Source organism: Ornithodoros turicata, chromosome 6 (assembly GCF_037126465.1).
Source record: "Ornithodoros turicata isolate Travis chromosome 6, ASM3712646v1, whole genome shotgun sequence".
NCBI lineage: Eukaryota > Metazoa > Arthropoda > Arachnida > Ixodida > Argasidae > Ornithodoros > Ornithodoros turicata.
In genome coordinates this window covers 15,647,452-15,671,441 of record NC_088206.1, presented here as the reverse complement: position 1 = coordinate 15,671,441, position 23,990 = coordinate 15,647,452, and the positions used below count along the sequence as shown (strand labels likewise).

Below are 23,990 nucleotides of genomic sequence, written 5' to 3'. Positions count from 1 at the left end.
ATTCAATCCAAATCCAAATCCTGCCCATATTTTTTTGCGCAAATCAAATCGCAAATCAAATCCGCCAGCCCTCCGGTGGATTTAAATCCGGATTTAAATCAAATCCGTGGATTCAAATCCGCAACACTGGTTCATGAGCCCCATGCTGGCTCAGATTTTCATTGATGACAGGGGTTGCTCAAGATGTCCAGCGCGTCGAATATAAAAGGTGTGGAGATGTTTAAAAAATTTCAAAAATACCTACATGTGCATTACAAATGTGTATGAACAGCGGTTTGCAACTTGTCGACATGTCGTCTGCCTTATTTTTGCTCATGTTTCACTAGTGTGTTCATGAGCCCATGCTGGCTCACATTTTCATTTGCTGTCAGCAGTTGCAAGCTAACATGTCCAGCACGTTGATTATAAAGGCTGCGGATGTTGAGTGTTGATGTAGTCATCTTTTATTGTCCCCTATTGTAATGTATGTCCACAGTACTGACCAATTGTGTTAAAATGGGGTAGTTGGTATCGGGTAGTCATAATGACGTTCAAGCAGCAAGCTCAGAGGAACCCGTCGTCCTGTCCTGTCAGCAAGGTCGTCTTGTCTTTTGCTGCTTGAACATCATTATAACCACAACACTGATTTGAGGATATAACTTACATATTTATATTCTGCAGCACTTTTTTCACATCAGCGATGTACAGGGAGAAATTAAACAGAGCTGTGAGGCCTGCGAATTTGAGTTGCTATAGGTGTGACCCATTAATAGGTGTTCATTCTGGCACAGGAAGGAGTGCCACTCTCCTCAGCTAGTGTCTGCTTCTGAAAGGGTACAAAACAACGTTGCGCATAGTTTGGCTATACACTGCTCCGGTAGGGATAATACTACCTTGGAGTGGCTATACGCAAAGCAAATTGATGTAGCCTGCTGGATCAATCACTTCCTTCTCGCAATACTACCGCGGTACGCGGGACTGCCGTCTCGTGCGGTGCCGACCATTTCTGTACACATCACCTTTGGTGTGTTAGGAGCAAAGTAATACCTACCTTTCAACACTGCGTATCCAGTTCTTTGGACATCGTTGCCGCTAGCAGTTGACCGCGTGACGATCAACAGCTTTGAGTTTGATCTGCGTCCGGCGCCGTCCCATATCGTGCTCGCAGAAACCTCATATGCGTCGTGCAGAAACCTCATATGCATGCAACGTGCGGAGTACACGCGTGTGACAGTCAGACGTCTTGTTGAAGATGCTTCGAGTATATGTGACTCCCAACAGCTGCTTTTCTGTATCCACTTTCGTCACATTGTCGTCGACAAGTTACGTTTCCACCACTTCCATATGGAATATTCTTTTTGCAGGTAAGACTAACTAGAAATGCTCAAAATACTGAAGGGTGCCGTCCAAGTTCGTGAATAATCGTGAACTGACTTTATTAGGTCGAGTCATCCACGTAAACTCCCGCTTGTTCTCGAAATGAAGATGCGAGACGTATTGAAACTGTTCAAACAAAACAACAAACAAACAAAACTGTTCAAACAAAAGTGTTCAAACAAACTGTTCAAACAAAAGACGCGTATTGTAAAATGTGACCTGTCACATTTTACAATACGCGTCTTTGTTTGACCACATACAACAAATTTATTGCCATCGCGGTGTTCCTCGAGCACCTTTTGGAAGTTGTCTGCTCTCATCGCTGCAAAGGTGGTGGTGGTGATAGGGCTCGCCGTTGTCGGCCTCACGTCTGTGGGCAACGTCACGACTCACGCCATGGGGGAATGTGCGTCCTGGGCCGACTTCTAAGGGAACTGTGCCGACATATGTCTGAAAGCGTCTGAGGAAAACCCAGGAAAAACCCCAGACAGCACAGCCGGCACCGGGATTCGAACCCGGGTACCTCCGCTGCAAAGGGGCGTGAGAGCAGACGATTTCTTCATCCAATCATGGGTCTGCCACCATATCGTCGTAGGGGCATCGCTGTTGCCAACACAAATTGCGATATATGCTGGCGCTGTTGGTATCAACTTAATTCGTTTATTTAATAACCATGACGATTTTGGACAAGCGAACTCACAGTATTACGTTTTCAGCAATGAGGAATCGCGTGGTACGCTTTGTAGATGGGCCACGGTGTACGAGACTGTCCCTTTAACGCCTGTTATGACTCATTCTTTCTAGAATATTTATTTACAGGCAAGCATCAAAACGTCTGACGGCAACAATCTTTTACGCGCTTGCGTTTGTTTCTTCAGTTGCGGCACTATAAACGCAATGTTAAGCACAACCGAATTCCAAACCCCCAAAAAACATATATATATATTAAAATGCTTTTTTCTTTGTGGTATAGTCAACAGGAAAGATGTTGTGGACATCACTTTAATGAATTTTACCACTTCTGATCGCCGTTGTCCCTGTGAACCACCCAGTGGCGTCACTAGGGTATGCGTCACCTGGTGCGGGAGTTTCCCCCCCCCCCCCCCCCCCCCCCCCCCCCCCCCCCCCCTCGGTCTCCCGCAATAATGTGTCCCTTTTCATTCGAGGCGACACACGATATCGTACGCAGAAAACTATCACATGCTCGCCGAGGGCTTCTTATGTTGCTTTTGGCGTGACCTCGCTACAGAAAAAGAGAGGACGCGGTACTGGTGCAGAAGGTCACCCCCTTCTGTCGCAATACCCGGTGCGGACCGGATGATGCGTAGAGTCACTGTACCGGGGGAAGAGTACCGCAACCGCTCCGCGTCGTCTGCTCCGGCAGCCATATTGCTTCCAAGCCGCCGCGGATCGCGTGTTAGGATAGCTGTAGTCAGTGTTACATCGCGTTGATTTCGCGGCTGTGCACCAAAAATTTTGTGACTTCCTGTGGTGAGACTCGGCTAATACTTAATGAAACCGGGCACGAGCGTCACTACAGTATAGTCTGTTGTATTCTGTAGCTAACAGACGAATTATGTCGGCGCGTGTTCGCCTCTAAAAGGCATCGTCGAGTCTCGTTTGCGCTCTATAGATGAGTTTTTTTTATTTTTTTTAGTTCACTTGTTCTGTGGACATAAAATTATAGTGCTCGTGTGTGCAGCTTCAGGTTGACATAAATAACCTCCACCAGTTTTATTCTCATCTCTTCGCAATTAAATTTCTATTTCACACGTTCAATGGCTATGTGAATGCCAACGTTTTTTCACGCGCATGTAAAGTGCTGTGGGTTGTTCTTCCAATCCCCTGCTCCAACGCAAGCAGTTGATCTTCCATGAGGGGTAGACCGTGAGCTTCAAGTCACTACATTCCGTCTCAGCCTTTGCTTGTTTCTTTTAAGACTGCGACCTCGTCGAGGGGACCATCACATGACTTGTCTGCAGGTTTTTCCTGTGCATATTCCTCGATGCTCTGGTCACAGAAATTTGTGACGGTGTGGTCTTCCTCAAGTTGATTCAATCAAGTTGATCAACAAGAAGTTGATTCACTCACAATTACAGCTCAATATTTAGGAATACTTACAGTGACTCTAGTGATGCGGACCCCTCAGCACCCCCCCCCCCCCCACTAGTGACGACATTGGAACCACCCTTACAGTTTTTATGGTTATTGGAAAAACGCCTAATTTTGTTTGGCATTGTAATTTATCAGCCATATTTGTAAGGTAAAAAGGTAAGCCAGATCCCTTGGTGTTTATTAAGGTCAAAATTCGCAGGTCTCGTTTCAAACTCATTACCTGCTGAAATTAAAGCGCAGTTCCTGTTTAATCTGCTTATCTGCGCTTAATTTCTGCTCGATTTGAGGACTTCTATTTTTTCTAAAAAAATGGCAGAAGAGGCCTAACCTCTTGGTGTTTTTTGAGGTAAAAACTAAAAGTACATAACAAGTAACTGTAATTAACTTTTTACTCAGAGAGCAACTGTCCTAGGGAACCGTCAGCAACAGGTATTCAACAAAGATGCGAATAGTTTCTGGAATTATAGAGCTAAAAAAGGAATTCTGAACTGTGTAAGTAAGGCAGCAACTAATTAGTTATGTCTTTACGGTAGTTATGTAAATTTGTGTATGTCTCTCACTTGTTGCATGCTGCTATTCACCATGAAAGTTGAATTACAGCTACTGGTTAATTAAAGCAATTGCTAGGTAAGTGATCGCTTGAACTAACGAATGAAAAAAAAAACGCAAGAAAACTGGACAAACAGAAGAGACACGTACACATAGTGTTTTCCATTCGTGATGTACCAACTTGGCCACCTATTGCTTTAACTTGCAGCTAAGTTACTTCCCAACGAATAACCAATTTAATAATTTAGGTTGATAACCAATGCACTTGATGGCTAGTAACAAACTACAGAAAATGCACAAGTCAGAGCGTAATACGCAAAACACAACAAACCGTCTGACTACCGATCCATTTTCTGGTCAGTGATTATTACACGGCAGTGACATACAACAGCGGAGCATCTTTTAATTGCCGTTTTATTCTTTGTATAAAGAATATTCTGTGCTCGGGTTGAGGACACAACAAAAAGCGACAGAGCTTTCACGTATGCAAAAATGTGGCGAGCGCGGCACATAGTGTCAGTCGTGTTGCTCGACACCTCGTAGAAATATTTCACTAGCAGTTCATAAATGCGTGTTCACCAAGTGTCTGGCACACCCAGTCATCGCTCACGCTGCAATCGTCGTGTGAATGTGATGTTGCAGTGCCCAGAGCCAATCGTTGATGGGCAGATCGCCAGAGGTTCACAAACAACACAGTTTCACATCTGTTATCACCAAAGCTCTTTGGGTCCAAAATCCAAACTATGGGACAGCACATACGCAAAACAAAATCAATATGCTGACAAGAATGCATAAGAATATTTACATCATTTACAGGAATGAATTAGACAAACGCAATGTGTCCAGAAAGCTCCGCGACTGTAATCGACACAATGCAGCCTTACAAAAAAAGAATAATAGAGGCGTGCGAACCCCGGGTGAAGCGAAAAAAAATACGTAGCAATGTGAGGTGCGAGCACAGGTTACACATCTTGAGCAGCACCATAATAAGTTACTTTAAAAGGAAGGCGCTTCTTTAAAAAAAATGAAACTTCACAGTAAAGGTGTGCTTCACAACCAAACTGCCTCGCACATTTGTGCAATGGTGGTTGCGCCCTAAATACGTTAGCGTTTCTCATTTACACGAGAGTAGCTTGGTTCCAAAAAATGTCACAATCCCAAAGTAATCAGAAGGCACTGCATGGGACATCAAGCACATGTAGACTGAAGGGTTGTAGCACTACCTCTCAAACAAAAATCATATTTTTTGAATAGGTGAAGTTGATGCAGTTCATAATAAAAGTTATCAGAAGTAAAAAAATAAGAATCGTCCTGCACACGAGGACGTCAGAAGGTTATCACATTGAGAAGTAAGACAAAGAATACATATGGAATTGGGAAAGGAATAGTCTGCACTTGGGGAGGGTGTAGAGCTGAGTAAAGGGTATCATGTTGCGAATCTGATAAACTGGCAACAAGTCAAGCATATGAGCCTGTCAATTAAAAGCAAATTTCCTGCCAGTCAGTGATGTTGGTCTTCACTACGAGGGATTAAAACAGATAAAGACCAGAAGCAGCATTAAAATATGGACTGTGCAGCAGTCCTATTGCAAATAAAAATGACATATTTTCTCGAATCTAAGACAGCATTTTTGTCCCAAAAATCCTGTGTTCCACAGTCAGGGGTCGTCGAACATTGGCATCATGTGCACTTTTAAAAAGTATGTATAGTTTGTCTAATGAGCTGCTGGCAGATAGTGACAAAGAAAACAGCGGTGAAGAAAGCGGAGATGAATACAGTGAACCCTCGTTATTATGACCATGGTCGTTCCCGAAAATTTGGGTCATAACGCGGAATTGTCATATTAACGGGGGACATTTGCAGAGGTTTCACTAAATTGTTCTCCAGGAGCATGGTCGTAAAGCGCGTATGTCAGATTATCGGGGGTCATATTAACGAGGGTTCACTGTAAATGGTATTGTGCATCGATCCCAAATGTTATACTGCCTCTCAATCTCTAACTTAAAAACCTGAGACTGAGGGAGAAAAAAATGACAACACAGAAAACATCTCGTCGTTTTCTGTCCCACAGTCTCAGGTTTTTTGGTTATGGATGTATAGCACCAGCTCGCGTACTACCTCTCTATCCTCTCGTTCTCAATCTCTGATTACCTTTTGTCCAAATTCATGCGCACTGAACTCGGGCTAGGGCGTCTTAGATTCAAGAAAATATTGTACGTTAATGTGACTCTGTCACTACACAATACACACAAAGTGTATCAGCCAGATGCCACGCCTGTTCGTGTTAGTGTAACACATGTAAAACAGCCAACGGGCATGCCAATTTAAAATGCCAATAACAGTGCACGTGCACTTTGACAGAAGGTGCTACAAACACTTGTGCAGAAACAGCGATGCTGTGATAAGCTCACTCGGCAAAATAAGAAAATCACAGACAGTTGCATGCCTCTCATAAATTATACATCAGTTGACGCACACGCAGGTATCCTTCTTGCCATCGTCATCCATATTTCATATCCTCTCAAATATAAATATATAATATATATACACATATATATCTCTATATATCGTATATATATATATGAAGTGCATGAAAGCTCACTCCACCTCACTCTCTTTCATATTAAATACACTGCAACTCGGCTAGAGAATCTGAAAGTAACCGGGATCGTTCCATGAAGAATGTGAGAGCAGCAGCATGAAGGGCTAGTCTTTTAGCCTGAAAAATAAATAAATAATAATGTTGTTATTACTTCTTTGTTTCATTCCTGGATATGCTCAAGGGTTACACTTACAATGATAAGACTGTCTGGTCAGAACCGAGCAACCTTGCCTAGTGCTTGGTAGCTGCTTGAAGTTTAAACCAGGGAAGGGTAACAGTAATGGCAACGAAGACAGAAATGGCATATTACCGAAATTAGAGATGGGAACAATAACGAAAACGGAAACACATACCACGGTCCTCCATTACCGGGAACGAAATTGAAAAGCTGGCATCAGTAACTGATAACGGAAACGAAAATATAGCAGTAACGAAAATAGAAATGGTAACGAAAATATGTCTGTTACCCTTTCCTGGTTTAGACATTTACTGCCTAATGCCATATTCTCGCTCAGCCCTGAGGGGTCCCTTGTCTGCATTCAATAGCCTTTGCAGCACTTCTTGTATGTGGAGGGATCCCTTAGAGCCAGGGTGTCGAACCGAACCCGAACCCGAACCGAAAACCGTACCCGAACCGTTATTTTTGCCGGAACCGAACCCGAACCCGAACCGAAATTTTCAGAACACTGCTGAACCCGAACCGGAGCAGAACCATAAAAAGTAATAGCGGTAACCGGTTCGCAACAAAACGGTTCGGACATAGAAGTCAGCACAAGAGTTCCTCTCTATCCCCGAACGAAGACACATCGGTATCATCATCACGCGCCTGTATCATGGATTTCAGAAATTTTCACCTAGCAGTCAGACGACGACGTATAGTAAGTATACTTTCAGCATCTTTTTAACATGTTGAAGCGCAGTTGTCCTTGTGAGCGCCGCGGCTGGCGCCCCACGCACGCGGTGATGCGGCGTCTTCTCTTCAGAGACGAGGTGCCACGCGGACGAATGCAACAGGAATGGAGTAGGCCAGTTATGTAGCTCTACACGACGAATATGTGATCAAATAAGCGCCCAAGATTTCTTTTTACACGTGAGCAGTAAAAATTAAACAAGTCAGAAACATGAGAAGTGGAGAAGGAGCGTACGCAGAACGGTGCCTGTTTGATTGGTCGTGGTTTGAAAAGTAAATGTGGTTCTGCTTATTGGTAGTGCAGTTGTGTCGTGATACATTGCCTTTGTGAGGTGGATTAACTAGTACACTGCTGTGAGCTCAGACAGAGTAAGACCGGCAGGCTTATTTTCGACATGCTTCAGTACGGTTTCAGATCGATTCACGCTGCGAAGGCAGTGTGCCGGCAAGTACTGTCGTCTATCTTATACGCTGTCCATCTTATTAGGCTTTCTTTAAGTTTATCTTGCTGGCACTGTGCATGTGAAAAAGTGATTTTGGGAACAGAAAGTAGCGGGACAACACCGCTTCATCAGCGTGGACTCTATTTGCAATAAGTGTTCATCCATTTCTTATTTCTCTCGCTAAAGAGCTACCTCACCGCTAAAGACGTCAATGCAGACAACAGCAGTAAGCTATTAGCCACGCATTTCCTGATAAAAGCAGTTTTATGGAACATATAAAACGGAAGCGTTGAACTGGTTCGCGAACCGGTTCGGGGCTGCGAACCGGTTTGCGAACCGGTTCGGTTTTTGGCGTGGCCGAACCGGAACTGAACCGGAACGAAATCAAAACAACGCGAACCCGAACCCGAACCGAACCCGTGTTTTTTGCGGCTCGACACCCTGCTTAGAGCTATGCGAAAATACAGCGGTTAGCTCCGACTATCTGTATCTCTCTCTCTCTCTCTGTCTGTCTGTCTGTCTGTGTCTGTCTGTCTGTGTCTGTCTGTCTGTGTCTGTCTGTCTGTGTCTGTCTGTCTGTCTGTCTGTGTCTGTCTGTGTGTGTGTGTGTGTGTGTGTGTGTGTGAGAGAGAGAGAGAGAGAGAGAGAGACACCTTAGACAAGGTCACTGTACATGCACGTAAAATGTCAATACCTGCGCTGATTGTATAATCTATTCATAGACATTGTGTTGAGCAATAAAATGTTACAGTGTAGATAGCTCATCATAATGAACCCCACAAAACTTGCAAAAGCCATTACCGTACCTGTTTGCTTATGAGAAACAGCAGCACAAAGATATGGTTTTTGACACGTGCTGGTTTATGGCCTCTGTGCAGCCGTTTGCCTGCCAACGGTCACACCACGCTTTTGCTATATACAGTAAAAGCTCGTTAATTCGAATTTCACGAGGACTAAAAAAAGGTTCAAATTAACCGGAGTTTGAATTAACGAATGTACAAGAATATGGAGACGTACTCAGCGCCGGTAATAGCGGAATCGGCAGTTTATTTCGAAAAAAAAGTCTGTGATAATTCTCTGCTTCTTTTCCTTGAACACAATCACTGACAAACTTTGTTCGAGCGCGTGAACATGACGCAGTGAGCCTTCTTCGTTCTCTTCACAAGAGAAAAAGAGACGCGCAACATTGAGCGCCTCCATCACTTGCGACGCAGACGGGCAACACCGGAGGGTCCTTCTCTTCACCCTCGTCATCGTCGTCGCAAATGCCCGTAGCCGCGTCCTCGCTGCCGACAACCTCACAAATAATGCCCTCGTCAGTCAGTGCACCGCAGACCGCCACACCACTGTCCACATCGACGTAATCACTGAAGTTCACATCATAGAACACCTCAGGCAGCACGCCACTGATATCCTCACAGGCCACCTCCAGTGCTGCAGCACTGCAAGAAGCCTCCGTGTCGGCAACAACAAATTTATTTAGCTTCCCCACTGATTGTCCGGAAAACCAGGTTATGCCTTTCTCGGAAGCGTTGGAACCAACCTTCAGATGCGGCGAAATCACTGTGGTTTAAGTGAAGCGCGAAGTCAGTTGCCTTCGTCATGATGATTGGACTGCTGAGTGGTATGTCTCTGCTTCTTAGATCCTTTATCCACGTGAGAAGGGCACGCTCCAAGTCCGGGTGCTTAGCAGTCCTTAACCGTTTCCTGTCGGCTGTCAGAAGCAAATGCTTCGGCTTCGTATGCCTCTTCAATGGTTCTTCTGTTTAGGACATAGGTAGACAATGTGCTTCTTGGGATGTCGTGCTTCTTGGCTATCTCCAGCTTCGATTATTTTTCCTTCGTCGACTTCACGCAGAATCCAGATTTTGTCCTTCGGCGTCTTGGAGCGGTATTTTCCTCTTTCCGACGACGGCGTGACGAATGCAAAACCACGTGCGCCCGCGCACACACACACACAAAGAAAAAAACTGCCGACAAACACCGTGGGGAGTGGCGAGGCTCGACGATCAGCCACGTGGAAACAGCAGCACGAGAGATCACGGGACAAGAAAGAAGGAAACTAAAGAGGACAACCGGGCGACCTCCAAAGCAACCTCTTGTTTACGGAGACGCCTATCCGTCGGCGGCGAAAACTTTGACAATCTACTTTTTTTTTCGCACGTGAGGTGGTGCTCAGTTCGAATTACCCGCAGCGGGCGCGGTTCGCGCACGAATTAACGAGGGGCGTTTTACACGCGTGTCTATGGGGGGTTGGCGGGACCGTCAATTCTGGTTCGAATTATCCGATAATTTGAATTAACGAGTGGTGAATTAACGAGCTTTTACTGCTCTGTTATGCAGGGGGGGCATTGGTTTGGAAAAGCTGAGGTAATGCTTTATAAGCGCGAAAATCGTAAGCAGTGGAGAGAAATTCCAGACTGGCTGAGAGGCCTGGAAAGTATCTACCAAACACAGTGTGAGGAAGCGTCCATGCTGGTCTCAGTCGGACCAGAGCAAAAAAAAGGGTGGTTCGGTTCTGACCAACCAAATTCTAAATTGCATTGCAGAAAAAAACACAGACCTTTCATCTGACGCTGTCGTACCTGAAGGGAGGGAAAGAGAGAGAGAAAAACAGGTGCGAGTATTAGAGAATGTATATCGGAATGTATATCAACTGCACCTGCATCCACCGGATATGAAACCTGCCACTCACCCGCTTCCATGGCGTACTCGCTTGAGTCCATCTTGAGGATGTACGGAATGATGCTATCTATCTGCACGTTGCCAATCAGTCCCGCAAAAAATAACTCTTCCGTCACACTCGACTGCAATGTGCGCAGTGCTGGAAGCCTGAAGACAAAAACCAAAACATGGAGCTGATGATCTCTGCACATGATTATAGTAGGGGTGTGCGAATATTCGAGTTCCCGAATTCGAATCGAATGTCAATCACTCAAAGTATTCGGTTTTTCTGAATATTCGACTATTTGCCGAACACGTATTAACAACACTTCGAGAAAGTGGGCTTCACCTGATGCTTCCCTGCATGAGGTGAAGCCTGCTTTACGAAATTGCCGGTGCTGCAGGACCAACGCAGATGGATTGTACTTAGAGCCTGAAGTTTTTGGGAAATATTTTTTTCTAAATTCGGGGGGGGGGGGGGGGGGGGAAACCGGGTAAATAAATGTGCGCTCTAAATTCGTGCAAATTCGGGTGGAAAAACATCCAGTATGCTAAACTCGGGAAGCAATCGGGCTCAGTTACTCAAACTAACTGTACTGGCCCGGTACAAACAGTGATGTAACTGCACTTGCTGCCAAACAAGTATGCTAGTGCATTCCTACAGATGTCCCAGTGAGGGAAATTTGCAGGGTAAAAATCGGGTTTCACCCTAAAGGGTCAGCCTTCAATTCGGGGTGCAAATTCGGGGAAAAATCGGGTAAAACCCTAAAACTTCAGGCTCTAATTGTACTTTAGCTTAAGATAACCAATGTGGAAAACGACTTCGCGACTACTTCGCGAACTGGGATAGGGGTGCTACCTGAAAAATTTCGCATTACGGGCTATCATAATCATCCAGCGAATTTTTTTTGCGACAATTAACGCAACTGCATAAATGTGACGAGAACGCGTACACCTCCTGTTTTTAGCAATCCGGGGGTGCAAAACAATGTTATTCTGGATGATGGTTGGCTAGGAGCGTGCTATGCGGTGAAGTTCGGTCCAAAGAGAGCAGGAGTAACCAGAGGTTCTCCAAAGGAATCAAAGCACGAAGACAGGATCAATTGGTGTGGAATGTTTTAAGAGAAATTTGCATCCTCTTACCTGAGCAGCAGCTTTGGAAACCTATCACAATTGTCAGGAAATGCCTGACTGATGTAGTTTCTGAGCTCATGGTATGCCTTCTCTTGAAATTTCTCCACCTGGCGTGCTCCTGGCAAAGAAGGTTGATCTGAAAAATTAAGAAAAATTAGGAAAAAAGTTTTTGAATATACATATCTATGATTAAAGTACCATGCAACTTTACCTGGGCTAAACAACGCGATGGCTTTCAGAAAGGCATACTCTCTGTCATCCACCTGCAGCCTCTGCAGGGAGCTGACAAATTCCTGCAGCTTGCTGACATGTTCTGCCACTTGCCACAGACGGCTTGTTGGTGTGCGTTCTACTGCGTCAGAAAGAAAGGAGTGCGGTCCACATGAATCTATTCTTGCATCTGTGTTTTCCATTTAAGACATGGGAATTAAGCCTGAATTTCCGTGATGTTTGCTGGACACTTGCAGGTAAAGCATTTATTTGCAAGTAGTGCATGAGTGAAAATTTTGCAATTTATGAAGCGAGAACCTCAGCACTGCCATGAAACCCAATTTCATTTGCACATGCAGTTCTTTATTCTTACGTTCATCAGATAATTTAATCTAACGACATGCCTAGAACCACCGAAAGCAGCGGATATCAATTTTCACCAAGAAAGCAGAGCTGTAGATGTATTTATTTCCATGCTAGATGTTAATTCGCTTGAACCGTTCCACAACAAAGGGTTGACGCTACTCAGTCAGAGCTGGTTTCAAGTTTAAAACTTTATTTTCCGGTTATAACACTCGCTTAAACAGAACACGACTGCAGAACGGAACGCAAGCTGAAGTGAAAGAATAATGGCTCCAATCCCTGGACTGAACACAAACAATCGTACCTGCTGACCGAATGCTCTTTCTCAAAATCTGCCTAACAACAAACTCTAAAGAGTACAAAGAAAAAGAACTAACTCTGCTGTGAACTGCTCCCTTGCAGATGGCTTGCAATGGCCCCCAAAATGGTTGACAGCGACAGCGGTTGAGCGCATTGCGCTAGTCCTAAGCTGAACAATTCGCTCCAGCCGCCTCTAACTAGTGCCACCTGCACCTCTGACCTGCATTAACATAGCAATTTATGCATATTAATTACTCAGATCACAAAACAAAACAAATAAACAGGCTGGCATTGTCAATAAATTATCAATAAACCTCTACCCGAGAAACGTCACGACGTCATGACGTTGGTAGACAGACTGAAACCGAAACATATCAGAGTGGGAGGGCTGGATTCCACGAATGGACACTTAATCGCTGCCTCGGACCGAAGGTCGCATCCCTGTCAGGGATCATCGTAATCCCCTCAAGAACGTAGCTTTCAGGCGCGACCTTGTTCGCCTCTAGCTTCGAGCGTAGTTCAACTCTACCAAACTGGTGGCGCTGCCAAACACTATGACGTCATTTGTTTACAAACAGGGAGAGGTCTATAGTCTTCCAACAAGCACTGCAAAGCTTTGTTAACGATAGCGAAGGGAATGTGAAATATAATCGTTTTATCGGAACACTGTTACATATCTAGCATTTCCAAAAATCATCACCAGCAACCCTATGTGAAGTACCGTACAAAACCAAACACATGTACATACAAATCACACATTTCAGTTCAACCATTAAGTTCAACCATTCAGTTCAGTTCAAGTGTTATCGGGCTGTTGAGTTCATTTGGTGACCAAAATAAAGTATTCCTTGAAGAATGTGTTGTTCTGGAGTCGCCCCTGGCAATGAAACTCCTCAATCATCACCATAAAATAATGCTGTTTTTGTTGGTTCTTTTGGACAAATTCTGACTGCCACATGCACCTGTTGTTGTGGTTGAGTTTTCTTTGTCACTCACGTACCTGCTCACAGAATCTGGCAATTTGCAAGAACAATTGAAGTTCTTGCTATATCTAGAACCATTGAAAACAAATTTGAATCCATTACGATATGTCAGTTACTATGGCAGTTTTCTTTTGACCCAGCTATAAGCTGTAACAAATGCACATATTTTTTAGATGTGTTCGAAGCCAGACTCTCGTCAGAAACAAAAGCATGTTATATGATCTTCCCTATTTCATACTCTAGTGCTGAGATTTGTTGAGATAATATATGCTTTTATACGGCAACCCTACTTACGGCAGTAGCTGGAAGGCAGGAATCGAGCGTGCCCAGTGAATAGAAAGGAAAAGCAGGCGAGAGGCGCTCTCACAAATGTAGTGTACGTTGAGGATTGACGTCCCTGGGTTGGGCAGTGTCAGGTTGAATGGGACGTGCTGATCCAAGAGGAGGGGACCTTCGACAGATCGTAAGTTTTTATTAAATTACAAAGCTTGTTAGCTTTAATTCACATGGTTGAATGTTGTTACGACAAATTCACACTGCAATTAACAATCAAAGCTAAACTGCCGCATCAGAAAGACGTGGTGAAATTCTATGCGCAGCACTGTTTCAATCACATAGCTTTTGGTGCTGCATTCATTAGAGGAGGGCTCAACTGGACGACTCACCAAAGGGGTAATATGAAGGATGTATGTAGCTCACCTTCTAGTTCGAAAAGGGATTCATCTTCAGAGTCCCGAACTGAAGACAACTGCTCAGGCACCTGCGAGAGGGAAAGAGGAAGTAAAAACCAATGAATGAAGCACCCCTGACATATATCTAGTATTCTTCAACTTCTGCAGTTTTCCTTCACCATGCAGAAGGAACATTCATGTTAATAATTCCGGGTTTTACATTGCGAGAAAACTAAATGTTCATGAGCCATGTTTATTTATTTTTATTTTTTGCCAATTAGAAAGCCCCCTTTTCCTCACACCACACTGAATACAGGATTAATAGTAAGAAAGAAAGCGACACTTCACGGTTTGTAAAATTCTGTCCATAGCTAATGTGGACACCCTGTCTAAACATGACGCTAGCATATAGAGCACAGTGCAGAGCAGCAGAGTACAACTGGGCTACTTACGACCACAAAGAATCTTGTTGTCCAACTCACCCCATCTGATGCAGACTGCTCTTTCTGCCCTTTTGCCATGCTGTCGAGTGCCCTTGAGATGAGCGAAGATGAGTGTCCACCATTGTCACCGTTCGACCTCACTTCCATGCTGCCATCTTGCTTGAGAGATGCCAGCGTTGTAACAACACTGGCCAGTGTACTGAGGTCTGCGAAGAAGCCGTGTTGTGTAGTCAGTAAAATGTCCACGCTTTGTAATGGACTTTTCTCATGGAGTCCTTCTTATGCTAGGTCAGACCCAGAGAACTCTGGTGGCTATTTGGTGAAATACAATTAGGTGAACACATAACACACTTCCACAGCACAAGAAATATGGCATAGAGCATGCCATTGCTTAGCCTCCAGGCAGTGATGTCTTTTGTGCACAAGGCACAGAAAGGTAAATAGAACAGTGAAATACATGCGAAATATATAGAGGGAGTCCACCGTACCTATAGAAGTAACTGTTAAAAATAGAAAAATCACTTTTTCCCAGTTTTAACCAATGGCAATGTACTCTACGCCTAAAGGCCTTAAGACCTTAAGAGAGCATAGGCAAGCTTCTGTGTCAATGCATTAATTAACTTTCATTAATTAACTTCTGAATTATCAAAGATGGGAGATTGACCCAATGAGAACACCGAATCCCTTGGGGTCACTGGTAATATTACCCTTTTCAAAACAGTTATAGCGCGAGGAAAAGGCCCGGAAACAAGGTTATCTGGTGGTTATTTTTCAACGCTAGAGTCGAAGCGCTCCCGTTTTCCTTTCGTCTGTATGTGGGGAGGGAAAACGGGAGCGCTTCTACTTGAGCGTTGAAAAACGGCTACCAGATCGCCATATTTCCAGGCCCTTCCCTCGTGCTATAATTGTCTTGATTTTTGTTCTGAAAACGGTAATGTTACCAGTGACCCCAAGGGATTCGGTGTTCTTTTTGGGTCAATCTCCTATCTTTGATTATTAAGAAGTTAATTAACGAAAGTTAATTAATGCATCGACACAGAAGCTTGCCTGCACCCTCTTAAGGTGGGCCCATAGGCGTAGAGTACATCGCCATCGGCTAAAACTGGGAAAAAGTGATTCTTCTATTTTTAAAATTACTTCGATAGTTACGGTGAACACCGTGCATATAGCGAATGTATTACAGTAGTTCCAAAGCGGCACCATCAGCCCAAAAACGTCACAAGAAAATAGCACACGTACACCAAAATGAGTGCTGCTTCATGTGAACATCCTTATACGTATGCCACATACCTGTGGGTCATAATCATTAGAGCACACATACAACCATGTACGTATGCTCTGTATATCTGCAGATATCACTGTATACGTATATGGTACGGCTATGTAACCATTTGCTTCTGATTTTCTCGAGTCATGCAACTGTTAGCTTTGCATTTGCTTCGGGTGCATGTCGATTCACTTCTTATACGTATTTACTAGGGGTGTGCGAATCCGAGTATTTTAAGTCGAATCGGATATCGAATCGAATGGGAGAAGAAATTCTGAATACCGAATCGAATATCGAATATTCGTGCAAAATTTACACTATGTGACTTTCGCACTAAAAGTTTCCATTTTGTAGCTCACGGCTTTAGTGTAATTTTTCTGGCATTAACTGTCACAAAAGAGACATGCAATTCTTCTGTTTAGAGCCCCTACTCTTTAATTTTACGTGAGGGTGCTTCCTGCTTTTCAGGTGAGCCTACACTTACTGCAGTACTGGAGTGGTTACCTTCATTTCAAAATTTTATGTCAGGCAGTAGCATGTTATACAGATGAGGCTGTAATTGTTTCAGACAACCACAGGCCATTTGCAAAACAAACGAATTGGCATCCTGCCTCAGCTTTGCCATGAACACCATTTAGTTTCTTTGCACTGACCCTAAGAAGTTGCACTACTGAAATTTTAGACATAAAGGACATCTTTAAGACACCCTTCTTGTCCGTGGGCTGTAGTCATTATTCAAGAGTCCTAACTTTTTAAAGGCAACCTCACAGACATCAAATCAAAGTCCCTCGTCGGCACCGCTAAACTGCATGTGGGAGGGGCGCCACCCCTTCCACAGACGATGTCTACAAAACTAAGTTTGGATAACGTTATCTTAAACTGAACACCATCCCGTCTGCGTTGGTCCTGCAGCTAGGGCAATTTCGTAAACCAGGCTTCACCTCATGCACGGAAGCATCAGGTGAAGCCCACTTTCGGGTTGTGTCCTTTTACATTCGTGGAATAGTCGAATATTTGAAAAATCGAATATTGGATATTCGATTCGCGAATCGAATAGTTCGAGCGTTTGATATTCGATTCGAATTCGAGAACTCGAATATTCGCACACCCTTCCCTTCGGTTTTAAAATGACTATCCATACAATCCTACAGTTTACCCTGAAAAATCCCTACCTGCAGTGTGCGTATGGTCAGCAAGCCCAAATTCCTGGAAATAAAAGAACTCTGTTGTACATATCAGCTGCACACACCTTACACAAAGTAGGAGATGCATGTGTTCACCTTATCTCCAAATGAGAGATTCGCCAGTGAATGAAGGTCACCTTTGAAGAATGCCCTCTGTGCTGCTGAAGAAAGAGTAGGTAAACTCAGAGCTGGTAAACTAAGTGACGGAGCTGAGGGCTTTTCCCTTGTATCCATGGGCTTCCTTTCTGACTGTACAGCTGCAAAGGCCCAAAAGATTCTCTAGTGCCGGAAGTTCCACTCTCATGTAAAGATATGCATGCACTAGCATGTACTAGACAAATGTGACAGCTCAGTCAACCCAATTAGAAAGAGCCACTGCAGGGCAGACAATGTTCATGTGAGTTGTGAAAGTACATCCACCAAATGATTAAAATCCACAGTGCTCATTAGAGAACAATGGAAAGCAATGGCGCAATTTTCTTCAAATGTATTTGTATTGGCTGTTACTCAAACGTCTGAATCTCTACATGTTGTGTTCTCTCCCTCAGCTCCTTACTTCTATTTTCTGCAACGGAGTTTTACTCAGATGGTACTTTGTTCGAGTTTTTAAGATGGAATCATAATGGCACGTGTGCAGGCTGGTCTAAAAAATTAGAAGGTAGTTGGTAGGAGGCCAAAATTATTGGGCACGGATTGTGGTAGAGAGCAACAACGGTTTCCTCAATGACAACTTGCTTGATAATTAGAGCCTGAAGTTTTAGGGTTTAACCTGATTCTTCCCCGAACTTGCACTCCGAATTGAAGGTTGCCTCTTTAGGGTGAAACCCGATGTTTACCCGGCAAATTGCCCTCACTGAGATTTCTGTAGGAATGCACACTAACTTGTTTGGCAAGAAATGCAGTTTCATCACCATTTGTACCGAACTAGTTCAGTTAGTTTGAGTAACTGAGCCCGATTTCTCCCCGAATTTAGTGTACTCGAAGTTTTTCCACCCGAATTTGCATGAATTTAGAGCCCATGTTTATTTACCCGATTTTTACTCCCCGAAATTAGAAAAAAATATTTCCTGAAAACTTCAGGCTCTATTGATAATAGTCACGTAGTGAGGAAAGTCATTAGTAAGCAACAATAATTCACCCTTCTCTGGCAGGGTTACACATTATAGGTAGAGCCTGAAGTTTTAGTGTTTCGCCCGATTCTTCCCAAATTTTGCACCTCGAAATGAAGGTTGCCTCATTAGGGTGAAACCCGATTTTTACCCGCCAAATTGCCCTTACTGGGACGTCTGTAGGAATGAACTAACTTACTTGTTTGGCAGCAAATACAGTTACATCACCGTTTGTACCAAACCACTACAGTTAGTTTGAGTAAGTGAGCCAGATTTCTCCCTGAATTTAGCATACTGGAAGTTTTTTCACCGGAATTCGCGTGAATTTAGTACACACGTTTATTTACCTGATTTTTACCCCCCCCGAATTAAGAAATAAATATTTCCCGAAAACTTCAGGCTCTAACTATAAGATACAACATACATCATCCTGTACATTTCATGTACTTTGCTGAACGAAGGCATTGTGGACAAAACTATATTGGGAGATCGCTCTATCACATGTCCTGAGTACAACAACATGAGGGAAAGGTACTCACAGTCAGCACGCATGCCCATGCTAAGGCACTTCTGAAGGCGGCAGTACTGGCACCGGTTCCTGTGGTGCTTGGTGACCTCACAGTCCCGGTTGCCACGGCAGGCATAGCCCAGTTGCTTGCGGATGCTTCTCTTGAAAAAGCCCTTGCAGCCCTCGCAGCTTACAGCACCATAGTGACGACCTAACAATATAATTAATCATTGAGTTACTCAACTATTTTAGCAAGTTTGCATATACAGTGAACTCTCGTTATTATGACCATGGTCGTTCCTGAAAATTTTGGTCATAATGCGGAATTGATATATTAACGGGGGGGATTTGCAGAGGTTTCACTGCGTTGTTCCCCAGGAGTATGGTCGTAAAGCGCGTATGTCAGATTATCAGGGGTCATAGTAACGAGGGTTCACTGTAATAGCATAGCTTAAGAGGTGAGATAAAAAAGTTCCTTGCATAACGGTATAATTAGTGCCCGACTTTTTAGGGTTATACCGAATTATGCCAGATATTTACCTCCCAATTCAAATCAGAAAAATCAGGGTTTAACCTGGTATCTACCCGAAAACTGCGGGACCAAGGGAATCCGAAGTTACTATCACAACTAACACACAACTTTGGAAGCTGTGTTGTAAGTGCATAAATATGCTCATACAAACTGTCAAAAGAGAGACCCTGCTGAGAGAGCTGCCTCTTAGATGCATAGACTAAATATTGGTACTCTGTGTCTACTGGTGTGTCATGTGCATTATTCCCAGTAAACCAAAGATTTGCACCCGATCCAACCCGATTCAAGCAGAATTAGGTGGAATCAGGTTCAGTTCGACCTGATTACACCCGAATTATTGAAGTGAAATATAACCCGATATTTACCCCTCGATTTTGCTGAAAAAATATAACCCCAAAAAGTCAGGCCCTATGTATAATGAAAAAAATAGAAACAAAACAACGGTTTCTTTTCCTTTTTTTTTCTTTTTCTTTTCAGTGCAATCTCGCTTCACTTTGACGCAAATCTCCCAACTCTCCATATGCAGTTCAATGCCTCAGGAAATCTACCAAACTACCTTGTCTTCCAAATGCTAGAGGATGCCATTCTTGACTTCATTGATATTGGTGAAGTTTTTTCAGAAATATCAAGCTTCAGTTTGAACAGCAGGTCATAATCACTGGGTATGAGGTCCGTGCTGTACAGTTTGTGGATTATCTCCTCTAATCCACATTAATTGACAGCGGCCTTGGCAACAGCTGCTGTCTGGACCGGTGTGTTGCTGGGCAGGTGGCATATACCCGACCCCACAGTCCAGCATACCACACCTAAGTGCTCCTCGCATTTGAGTTGATCTGAAGGATTGCCTTCCAGTCTCACAAGACAGTGGCTGTGACCATTTGGTGGAGTGCATGACCTTTACTTCTCTTGGTGGTGCCTCTGCACATTTTTACCATTTCATCGACTCTTGTTTCGAGAACAGATAATAACACAAAACCAAACACGATGGTTTTGAACGGTGGTTTTAGCCTTTTGAGGGCAGAGCATGTAGAGTTCTTCCTGAACAGCTGAAAAAAATCGTGAATCCCACCTTTCACAGACCTTCCTCGTCCGTGAGTTATTCTAAAAGTACATGTTTTCAACTTTTCATGTTTGCCTCTCATTTGGTAGCTTGTCTTCCGGAATAATGAGTATGAGTGAGCATGGCATCCAGAAAAGTAACCTCAACCAACCAGCATTCACATCCTGTTGTCCAGACATGCCCCTCTCCATCCGGACACAGACATCCTCTCTCCCGCTGTTTGATTTCTTGTAAAGCAACCCTTTCCTTCATGAACTATATAACAATTACCAGACACTCGATTTTGAAAATTTTTAGGAGGCAGTGAACATGCTTGCGCTCATCGATTTGCTAGCACCCTGAAGCTTTCAAATTTGCCTATACATAAGGCCTACTACATACTCGAAGCATTACCAGACTGATGAAGAGGAAATGTGCTAGGCCAGAAACTTTTTCAACTCGCACATGAGATTGAGGTCATCAATGTCATACAACGTGATTTGTTGAATTCTCATTTTATAAACCACGATCCCTGGTAGGAAGGCTGCGCTGCTTAATTGGGAACCGCTCATTTTCCTTTTTTTGCGAACACCTTTGGGCCTAAAATATTTTCCTGCGAATACCCAATGAAGACCACAATCCCTGGTAGGGAGGCTGTCATGCTTGATTAGGAACCTCTCTTTCTCCGTTCCTTTTTTTTTTTTGTCAACACCTTTGGGCCCAAAATTTTTTTTGTGAGTACCCAAGGAAGACCACAATCCCTGGTAGGAAGGCTGTAATGCTTAATTAGGAACCTCCCTTTTTCCTTTTTTTAATGAACACCTTTGGGCCCAAAATATTTTCCTGCGAGCACCCAATGAAGACCACAATCCCTGGTAAGAAGGCCGCCATGCTTAATTAGGAACCTCCTTTTTTCCTTTTTTTTTTATGAACACCTTTAGGCCCAAAATATTTTCCTGTGAGCACCCAATGAAAACCACAGTCCCCAGTAGGAAGGCTGCCATGCTTAATTAGGAACCTGCCTGTTTCCCTTTTTATGAACACTTTTGGAACCAAAATATTTTCCTGCGAGGGGTGTATCCCATTTGAAACCATTAAAAATAATCTTTCAAAAATCAATGCCTAAGTACCCACTGTTAAAATTATATCTCCCAGAATATACTCTTAAAAATCAACGCACAAAAATACTCGCAGAAATATCCCCGTTTAAATAAAAACACTATGGAATCCACGGTTAAGAATATATCGTTAAAAATAAATCGTTTCAGAATCCCCCCAAATCCATCCTACAGTTGCTAGTCATGTGGTATGGCCAAATCAAGTTGAACTGCACGCAAAGGGCTACTAAACTAACCTCAAAGGACCAAACTAGCCTAAACTATCCCAAACTAACCAAAACCAAACTAAACTAACCTAACATAACCTGATCTAACCCGGCGCAAATTGCAATCAATCCGCCTCTGTGCTAGATGGTAAGGGGATTTTGAAACAGTTTATTTTTAATGGTGGATTATTAAACGGTGATCTCTAAGCGGGGATAGCAACGGTTTATTCTAGGAGATATATTTTTAACCCTGTATTTTTTAAGCCGTTTATTCTTGAATGTTTTATTCTTAAGCGGTTTACTCTTAATGGTGGATTTCGGGAACCCCCCCCTGGGGGTACCCGATGAAAACCACAATCCCTGGCAGCAAGGCTGTCATGCTTAATTAGGAACCTCTCTTTTTCCTTTTTTTGCGAAGACCCCTGGGCCCAAAATATTTTCTAGCCAGAAACTCAATGAAGACTGACCTGACGCCTTGTCTCCGCAAACCACACATACTTCCAAGGCGGCGCTGTTTTTGGACTTGTCCAGTGGACTATTCCCACCATGATTTTTGCCAAAGATGTCATGGTCACGGAGTTGCGTCAGTTGCTCTGCAGTCTGGTATTCTTTCATACGCAAAGCCCACTCTCGGGGGTCGAGGTAGCCAGGTATAGCAAGGTTGAGTGCAGCTGCTCCAAGGATGCCATCTCCCTACAGTGAGTACAGTTAAAGACTCTAGTTTGTGCAACGTGTTGCTTAGGGCTACTGGTTTGGACACTTACAATGCTTCTTTTCGATGAGTAAAGGTCGGTGGAAGCCCTATCACCCTCGGAGCCTTGGGTGTCTCCAGACTCGGGGCTATCTGGACTACTGCCATTGTCTGTAATGTGGTCACCAATTTGTTGTTATCATTAAGTCGCAACACATCGTAGCCTAGCAAGAGTTGGTCACACAAATAAAAATGTAAAGATGTTGACCACAGTATGACCATCCCATTCAAAAAGCACAACTTACAGAGAAATAGCATTAATACCAGACAGCCAGGCCTACTTGCAAAATTAGTACCTGATTTATAGAAAAAACTGACAAACCAAAATGGCAGTATCTAGTAATGGGAGTAAAGGGCCTTCGAGGAACAGAGCTCATCTGAAATTTTACTCTACAGTAATTAGAACTAATTCTGCGCATCTGGTTCTGCACAGAAGTGAGACGCAAGGTGTGATGTCTGGAAACAGCTGCAACCTGGCTACGTGAACTTTCTCATTTTCTACGTGGTTAAAGGGACCGTCTGGAGCAGTCACCTGGTTATGGGTCTTGGCTAGAGTTCTGAGCAACTATATTGCTGGATTGTCAAAATTCTCGGGGCAGTCGTAGTTAAACGCAAGGTCCAAAAGCAATGGAACATCGACCACAACCGTTTGCAAAGCTTCATACGATCCGTTCGCTGTCCCGTTAAAAGAATGGGGCATTCTCAAAGCCACAACGCCAAGGGAAATCTCACTCTGCTCAGCTGTCGCCATCACTATCTGGCCGATTATAGTAAATGTGACAGCCTGGCTGCGATCCCCCTTTCGCAGGGCAAGATGTTGTGATGAGGGGCTGAACGGCAGGTGAGTTGACAAAAGGCAAGACAGAGGTTGGTTAGTTGGACTAAGGCCCCAGGGTCGTCCTCTTGCATTAATAAAACATTATTATTATTATTTCGGGTGAGGACGCATGTAAGCTTAGAATTTCAGTGAAGGGCTATGGATGACATTCAAGATGCAGATTGCTACCTAGATTGATGTCTACTACCTGAAACACAAAAATATAAAAAAAGAAGAAGAAAAGAAAGCTCCAACCAAACACAGATTCAGCATGCATTTCAAAGACGCGCAGTATCTGTATACCTGTGACTGCAGCCATAGATGCAGGGCTGTGCGGCTCGTCCTTGACATCAACTGCCAGACTGTCGGCATCATTTTGGTCGCTGGAGCCACCAGAAGAGGCCATCAAGCAGACCCTTTCACGGGTGGCACCTCATCCACACCTGAGAGAGAAGAAAAGAACACGTATTTTGAGTTTTCCTACGCAGCTAAGTTCCTTTCAGAATGTCGTAGGACAACTAGCGAGCTGTTTACCATCATGTTAAGATAAATGCTTGTGAAACCACTGCTCTTGCATGAGCACGATAGCAAAGACATGTGAACTGCTGCAACAAAATTGTTGAATCATTTTCAAATATGAAAATACAAAAAGGCATTTTGCAATCCCTTCAAATGGACCACTTCCTCATTGCGTGTGAATATCTGGAGAATGCAA

At 43.8% G+C, this 23,990-nt stretch overlaps 1 protein-coding gene across 8 annotated transcripts in view; it reads right to left on the bottom strand.

Annotated features, from left to right (window-relative positions):
* Positions 1 to 4,417: 4,417 nt before the first annotated feature.
* LOC135399243 (orphan steroid hormone receptor 2-like) overlaps positions 4,418 to 23,990 on the bottom strand; it is a 63,106-nt gene continuing 43,533 nt past the window's right edge. For 5 of the 8 annotated variants that reach the window (XM_064631061.1, XM_064631062.1, XM_064631064.1 and 2 more), the window contains exons 2-16: positions 23,579 to 23,718; positions 22,472 to 22,569; positions 22,175 to 22,400; positions 18,844 to 19,023; positions 17,292 to 17,452; positions 17,184 to 17,217; positions 14,784 to 14,950; positions 14,330 to 14,390; positions 13,925 to 14,081; positions 12,725 to 12,867; positions 11,986 to 12,126; positions 11,784 to 11,910; positions 10,672 to 10,808; positions 10,540 to 10,561; positions 4,418 to 6,740 (exon numbers count right to left, since the gene is read on the bottom strand). In XM_064631061.1, the coding sequence (XP_064487131.1) occupies positions 6,728 to 6,740; positions 10,540 to 10,561; positions 10,672 to 10,808; positions 11,784 to 11,910; positions 11,986 to 12,126; positions 12,725 to 12,867; positions 13,925 to 14,081; positions 14,330 to 14,390; positions 14,784 to 14,950; positions 17,184 to 17,217; positions 17,292 to 17,452; positions 18,844 to 19,023; positions 22,175 to 22,400; positions 22,472 to 22,569; positions 23,579 to 23,681 (1,770 nt within the window). In that variant the 5' untranslated portion in view covers positions 23,682 to 23,718 and the 3' untranslated portion in view covers positions 4,418 to 6,727. The remainder of the gene's footprint in view (positions 6,741 to 10,539; positions 10,562 to 10,671; positions 10,809 to 11,783; positions 11,911 to 11,985; positions 12,127 to 12,724; positions 12,868 to 13,924; positions 14,082 to 14,329; positions 14,391 to 14,783; positions 14,951 to 17,183; positions 17,218 to 17,291; positions 17,453 to 18,843; positions 19,024 to 22,174; positions 22,401 to 22,471; positions 22,570 to 23,578; positions 23,719 to 23,990) is intronic. The other 3 variants (XM_064631066.1, XM_064631067.1, XM_064631068.1) reach the window with 3 other exon arrangements.